The 7,540-nt window shown below is 37.6% G+C and overlaps 1 protein-coding gene across 1 annotated transcript in view; it reads left to right on the forward strand.

Moving 5' to 3' along the window:
* The window catches only part of USP9X (ubiquitin specific peptidase 9, X-linked), a 131,392-nt gene that overhangs the window by 55,374 nt on the left and 68,478 nt on the right, over positions 1 to 7,540 (forward strand). Inside the window, exons 18-24 of the mRNA XM_019524162.1 lie at positions 589 to 829; positions 1,582 to 1,731; positions 1,868 to 1,988; positions 2,599 to 2,729; positions 3,014 to 3,292; positions 3,941 to 4,066; positions 6,501 to 6,626. Of these exons, the coding sequence (XP_019379707.1) occupies positions 589 to 829; positions 1,582 to 1,731; positions 1,868 to 1,988; positions 2,599 to 2,729; positions 3,014 to 3,292; positions 3,941 to 4,066; positions 6,501 to 6,626 (1,174 nt within the window). The remainder of the gene's footprint in view (positions 1 to 588; positions 830 to 1,581; positions 1,732 to 1,867; positions 1,989 to 2,598; positions 2,730 to 3,013; positions 3,293 to 3,940; positions 4,067 to 6,500; positions 6,627 to 7,540) is intronic.

A 7,540-nucleotide genomic window follows, 5' to 3' on the forward strand; every position in this document is an offset into this window, starting at 1 on the left:
AAAATAAAATGCTGGCTCACCAGAAGGAGCCAGCAGTCCTCACCATGCTATGGCCCAGATGCACAGCTCTCCAGGGGTCTGCATGATAGACAGCCTGCACAACCAATTGGCAGTGAGGGGCAAGGCTGCACAACAAATAGCCCTTGCAGTGAATTGGTGATGGGCAAGGTCACCAGGGCCCCTCGGCCAATCAGATTTAAGGGGGGCCCTGCCACAATCAGTCTGTGAAAATGGCGGCTGGCCCCACAATCTCCCTGTGAAATTAGCCGGCTGCCTTCCTTGAGTTGGGTAGACTCCTATTCATAATTAATTTAGGGTTGCTTTAAATCTTATGAGTGTTCATAATCCAAATAGGGAATGACTCGTTTTTATACCTTTATGGAAGCGCACTTTGTATTTCCATCTCCTAAATGCACAAATATTCCTTTTGCATGTCTGGTAATACTTGCAGAAAATAGTTGCATGTTCTAATAAACTAATACAAAATCAGGTTTTAAAATAGCTGCAATAGATAATTGCAAGAAAATAACTTGTTTCGTTTAACTTGTTTCATGCTCACCTTTAGTTTGTCATCTATACTTTTTGCAGAGCTTTTCGTGGTAAGCATATCACACTGGTAGTTCGTTTTCCAAACCAAGGTCGTCAGGTTGAAGACTTGGATATTTGGTCTCATACAAATGACACAATTGGTTCAGTGCGGCGTTGTATTCTCAACCGTATTAAAGCCAACAGTGCACATACAAAAGTGGAACTGTTTATTGGTGGTGAGCTGGTAGATCCTGCAGATGATAGGAAGTTAATTGGGCAATTGAATCTCAAGGATAAAACGGTAAGTGCTATAAGTCAGTTTATTTTATTAATTCAAATATTATTCCACTTTTCCTTAATATTTGCAGAATAGGACTGTTGTTGGAATTAACACCTTTTGTATTGCTTGACATGTAATCTTGTGCAGTAATGTATTTAGTATATGCAATTCTGAAGTTTATGGTTGTACCATTTAAAAATACAGGCGGTCCTCAGACTTATGACACGACACAATTGGTTCCTGAAAACCACATCTTAGTCGAAGCGTTGTAACTCGGAACTGATTTTCCTGTGGGAGACAATGTTATATAAAGGGGATTAGTTCTTGAACCAAGGCCCAATACCCTATTTTGACCAAAAATAACCCAGAATTTTGTACTTGATCAATTATAGATGAGTAATATACGTTAATGTATTTATATTGTAAATAGCAATCGTTGATTTGGAGGGACTTCTTTGAGGTGACTTTGCTGGGTTTTTTGAAGGGCTCTTGGCTGGAGTCTTCTCAGGAGTCTTGGCTGCAGGTTTTTCTGAAGTCTTGTCTGCTTTCTTTAAGAAAGTGTCCAAGGAAGTTTGGACAGAAGTTCTCCAGGGAGATGGGTGACCCAGCAAACTTGTTTGCTGGCGTGGCATTGTCAGATCAAGTGTTGTAAAGTTGAAACTGACATCAGAAATTTGAAACGGTGTAAATTTATAAACGTCGTAAGTGTAACTCGAACAGTTGTAAGTTGAGGACTGCCTGTAAATAAATACAGCTGCAAACTTGTTTTTCAGCTAATTACAGCTAAACTTACGCAGATAAGTTCCAATATGCCTTCAAGTCCAGATAGCTCTTCTGACTCTTCAACTGGTTCACCTGGCAACCATGGCAATCACTACAGTGATGGTCCAAACCCTGAAGTTGAAAGCTGTTTGCCTGGAGTGGTAAGCATATGTATTGATCAAAAAAAAATTTAAGTATCTAAAACAAATTAAAAACAAAGTTTTAGCACCTGAAACTTAACAACAAACTTTCATTTTTTTATATATATATATATATATAATTTTTTTTTTTTTAAAGATCATGTCACTGCATCCTAGATATATCTCATTCCTTTGGCAAGTTGCAGACTTAGGCAGTAGCCTAAGTATGCCACCTCTAAGAGATGGAGCACGTGTCCTTATGAAACTCATGCCCCCAGGTAAGGATTTAATTTTAATTTCCTACAGCTATATCTCCCCTGTTACCAAGAACTGAAATCCTTCTCATCTAATTTAGTGCCCAGTAGTCATGAATAATGATTTGTTTAGTATTTTTTACCGTACTTATATTGGAGCTGCCCAACTGGTAGCCTGTGATGGGGTAACTTTGAGGCTCCTTGGCTGTTGCCTGGCTGCCATTCCCCATTAGTCTCTGGATTCTCCCTCCCTCCTTTGGCTGCCATTTCCTGTCTGTGCCAGGGGTGAGGCAATGCAGGGAGCTGAGGGTGAGTACAGGCCAGCACATTTGGAATCACACCTGCATGGTGTAGTGGAAAAGATTTGTCAGTGCTTGCTCATTTGAAAATGAGGAGTGGTGCGGTGTCTGACATTGTTTTGCAACACTGATGGCCATGTAACAGGAGCTCCTGAGTACTGCCCTATTACAATACATTTTGCAGAATCTGAACCTTTGCTAGTTACATTTTCTACTTTATGTAATGTGCTTTGAAAGTTCTAAAAGTTAATAGGAATGAATTCATTGTAAATTTCTGTCACTTGTTTTTGTGTAATGATATGGCAAAATGTTCATAGGTTGTGGTTTTATTCCAGATAACACTACAGTAGAGAAACTAAGAGCAATTTGCTTGGACCATGCAAAACTTGGTGAAAGCAGCCTTAGTCCATCCCTTGATTCTCTTTTCTTTGGCCCTTCTGCCTCACAAGTGCTATATCTAACAGAGGTTTGTTATGTTTATTTTCTCTTGAAGTCAGCTTTTAACTGCATTTTTATATTTTTTTCAGATTATGTTTTTATGGTGTATTAGAACTTGATCAAATTCTGATGTATATTAAAAAACATCAGAATTCTTCTTGAAACAGTAAAACGTGGGAGGTGTGTATAGGGGAAAGTATCAAAGTACTATATAAAATGTACCCTAGTGACCTTTTTTTTTTTTTTTAAGAATATGCTTTAGAGAAGGTATATTGTATGTGTTTGCTAATATGTTGAGTTTTTTTCTTGCAGGTGGTCTATGCCTTGTTAATGCCTGCCAATACACCTCTGGGAGAAGATGCCAGTGACTTCCAATACAACATTTTAAAAAGCGGTGGTTTGCCTCTTGTGTTGAGCATGCTGACTAGAAATAACTTCCTGCCAAATGCAGATATGGAAACTCGCAGGGGTGCCTATCTTAATGCTCTAAAAATAGCCAAACTATTACTAACAGCAGTTGGCTATGGTCATGTTCGAGCTGTGGCAGAAGCTTGTCAACCAGTTGTAGAGGGTACAAGCCCAATCTCACCGGTAATATACTCCATAAAAGTCAATCTTCTATGCAAATAAGTAATTTGTAGCAATTTATTCTAGGTCCACAGAAACTATTTTTCTTCAGTAACAACACCTTCACTTGATTTCCTGTCCAGGGTGTATGGTTCAAATGCATGATTCATCAGGAACTCCATATTACTGAGAAAGTACAGCTGTTCCTCCTTACCAGATTCCTTTTTTCTCAGTTCAGTTAGTTCAGTAATTTGGAATGTTATATGCAAGAGAAAGGGTAAGGGAAACCTTCATTTTGAAAAAAGTTAATTAAAAATAGTGCTGTGGGCATTGCACTTTATTCCCCTGCTAGTATTTTTGTAACTTTTCATTCACACTTTTCCATTTCTTTAAATATCTGAAAATAGTGTTTAGATCTTGCCTAAAACTGCAGCATCGAATATATAGGTTTCAGCAATGAAATGCAAATACAGTTTGCTCCTTGTATGTATATGCATACTGATTTTTTTTTTTTAATTTTATTTTACTTTTACTGTTGGAACTCTAAATGGACTATATTTTTTTTTCTGTATGCCTTGATTTTAAAAAGAGAAATATTTCTTTTCATCCTTTCCAGATAATCATCCTTAAGATTTTCATCATGTTCTTTCCTGTAAATAATATTTTTTGTAGATAAACCAAGCTACCCATGACCAGGCAGTGGTGCTACAAAATGCCCTACAGAACATTCCCAATCCAACTTCAGAATGCATGCTAAGAAATGTAGCAATACGTCTTGCACAGCAAATATCTGATGAGGTTAGTATGCTATTTTTGGCAAAACACACGTTTTGTGTAATAAAGTTTATTTCTTTGCAATTATTAGGTGTTCTTAAATACAAGAAATTGATTTTCGTATCTGTTTAACAGATATTTTAGCTGCTTTGTGTGCTCTTTGCTGTTTCCTATTGAAAACATTAAATGTATTTTTCATACAGACTTTTCATATGGGTACCTGGGGAACAAGTGAGTACAAAAGTGTACAGGGTCTTGCATAGATAAGTGGCTTTTGCATCACTGGTATATTATATACATAAAATTGGCTAAGGTAGGCACTACTTCAGTGTTACTTTGTTTCGCTTAATGGGTCTTTGAAAGAGAAATGAGTCTTTGAAAAAAAATGTAAGGTGACTGGGTGATTTTATGACCTGTGTAAAGGGAATTTAGAAGTGGCAGTGTGTTAGCAAGATGGATTAAACTGAATAGAATTTTTTGAATGCTTTGAATTTTTTATGTAAGCCTGCGTATACACTGGAAGTTGGTTTTTGTGATGTTTAATTTTCTTGTAATGTTGTAGATGATTGTATCAAACTAACCAGACTTTTGGTTCAGAAGAAGCAATATTCTGTTTTATTTACATGATTTTTATAAGCTAGTAAAACCCTCCAACTCCCATTTAAGAAATATGCACTTGTAGTTAACCTTAAATATTCATTCTGTTAATTCACAAAATCTCAAAAGGGTTATCTTTTAATATATTAACATTATCTTTTCCTCCTTAAACTTTTGAGTTCAAACTTTCTAAACAGTCTTGCTGGAATTGTGCCTTTTTATAGCTCCCTTCAGCATAATATGCAATATTAAGGCCACCAGTGGTTTCGCATGACCAAATTATCATACGTTATCTATCGTATGTGACCTGCTCTTTTGTTTAAAGTGCTATAAATTCTGAGTATCGTTTGTCACATTTCATGACTATATCACATTCTTTGGCAGGGAAAAAAATGGCTGTCTTCGTACATTATAGCTGAAACCTGTTTGTTGCAGTAGTTGGGGGGAGAGATTTTTTTGTATCATCAAAGATTAGCTAGGGGAAAATCACTTTGGACCAACAAACCTTGACATTATAAATTTTAGGGCTGATGTTCTTCAGTTATTTAAAGTAGAACATAAAATTGCAAGAATTTGGCCCTTCCTATCTGTATATACATTTGTATATGCATGTGGTAAATGTGGGTATGGTTAATATTAAGCTGAATATTTTTTTTTAATATTTGGGTCTTAAGTTAGCTTTTATGCTGAGCACTTTGCAAAATCAGGCCACTTACATGCTGAGCCCTATAAGCATAAGTTAAAAGGCTTGTGTGTGTGTATGTATGCACCACGGATTTTGAAATGTAGGATGATCTCAAATTTTACACCCTCCCCCTCGGTTTGAAACATTATAGAAGCTTCTTGTAAAATAACTAAATAACTGGGGCAAACAAAATTAAATTTTCCTCTGCCTCAGTTGTAGATTGTAATGTGACTGTTTTCCAAACTAAAATGTGGTTTTTACTTATTACCTTTTGTTGATTCTCCTTTGTTAAAGAGCCTGTGGGGACATAAGAAGACTGTTGAATTTCATGTGTACAGCACTATTTTAAATTAAGAAGAATTTCACACCACTATTTAGTGTTCTAAATTGCTTTTTTGCAGTAATTTGGTCTCTGTTGGACACATGTTACTGCTGTTGCAAAGATTTAGGAGGTAAACTAGGATCTATACTCAAATCTGTTGAAATCTACTCCTACATTAACAAAATTCATCACCTTTATGGGTAGTCTCATCTGCAGTAGGTTTTGTACTGTTGATATCTAGCAAATTTCTTTTAAAGAAATGAGGTGAATGAGTGCTAGTGTGCTTGGTGGTAACAACTAGCATGCCAAATATCTTTTATCTTTTCTTTAATACCAGATTTAGTTTTGCTATTTTATTAAACTATCTACTTTTTAAACTGTTGTTTTTAAATTGAAGTTATTTTGGAGTTGAATGTTAAAAAGCAAAGGAGTCCAGTAAATATGTTTGATTTCTACCTCTGTTGACTAAAATAGCTTATAGGTTGTTTTTTGTATTAAAAAATTGTCAATTCATCTTTTTGTGGCAATTTTTTATCAGGATCTAGTATTTATTAGTTGCTTAACAAAATGAAATTGAATTTATGGTAGTGTAACTCGCTGGTTACAGCAATATCAATCAGGGTGGGGAGACAGTATGTAAGACACCAAACATTTGACTACCCTGAATGTTGCTAAGATTAAAGTGATCTATTAAACGCTAAAAGTTTCACAATTTTTGTTGTTGCTTTAGTATGAAATTTCTTAGTGTTGACAAATTTATATTTTTACAAAATTAGTTTCTGTAGTGGTTTAGAATCTGTTTAATGTTAGCAACTGTATTTTAATATTGCTGCGGTTTGTTTCTTTGTCCCCAGGCTTCAAAATACATCCCTGATATATGTGTTATTAGAGCAGTGCAGAAAATTGTATGGGCATCAGGGTGTGGATCAGTACAGCTGGTGTTCAGCTCAAATGAGGAGATTAGTAAAATTTATGAAAAGGTAAGCATTCTTAATCAATTTTTGGTTTTCTTTGGTTTTTGGGGTTTTTTACATAACTGCTTGGCCATGTATAAAAGGGATAGGACCCCTCTACACTTTACAGTATTGCACAGTTGGCTGGTTAGTTGCACAGTTACCTTAAGACCAGCTATATGTGCAAAGTAATTATCATGTGATAAAAACACTCCAGTGAGTTATAAAGAGAGATCTCGAAAATGTTTACTAACTTTATAGTTGGTTGCTATTGAGCTCTAATTTGCATGTATAGCAGGAGCTCCTAGCTACAGGGGTGCATGGTGCTCAGCATGAAAACCGGAAGCCAAGGTTCAGGGGTCATGAAACCCGTGGCCCACATGGGGCTCTTAGACCCAGCTGTGCTGCACGCACAGCCAGAACCAAGTCCCGCAACCTATGGGGTTCCTGGTTCTGGCTGCACATGGTCCATATAGCTGGGAACCCCTTCAGCAAAGGGTGCTCCCAGCTGTGCGAGCCTGCTTCTTGCGAGTGCAGGGGGAGCCCAGGATTGGGCAGAATCCCAGTCATGCTTCCTGCCATGATTGTGTGGATCTTGCACTAAATTCAATTGCACCTTTGCCTGCACATGTAGAGGGGGCCATAGTGACACGGTAGGCTCAAAATGTCTTCAAAATTACTCGCTCACTCAGGCTCGTGTGTGTACGTGTGTATATGCGCGTTAGTCTGTCTGTCCATAATGCTTTATTTGCACTCCAGTTGGTTGTCTGGCAGCCAATCAGAGTGTGAGTAAAGCGTGATGGACAGCAGGGGGCAGTGCAGTGGAGTGCTGCCATGCTGTGGGGGGGAGGGGGAAGCACGGTGATAGCACCCCCCCACACACACTGCTTTGGCTCAACAACAGTCCGGGAGGGGGGAGTGGGCCCAGCCCTGAAGGGGGG

Source organism: Gavialis gangeticus, unplaced genomic scaffold (genome assembly GCF_001723915.1).
Source record: "Gavialis gangeticus isolate Ggan-Ray unplaced genomic scaffold, GavGan_comp1, whole genome shotgun sequence".
NCBI classification, from domain to species: domain Eukaryota; kingdom Metazoa; phylum Chordata; order Crocodylia; family Gavialidae; genus Gavialis; species Gavialis gangeticus.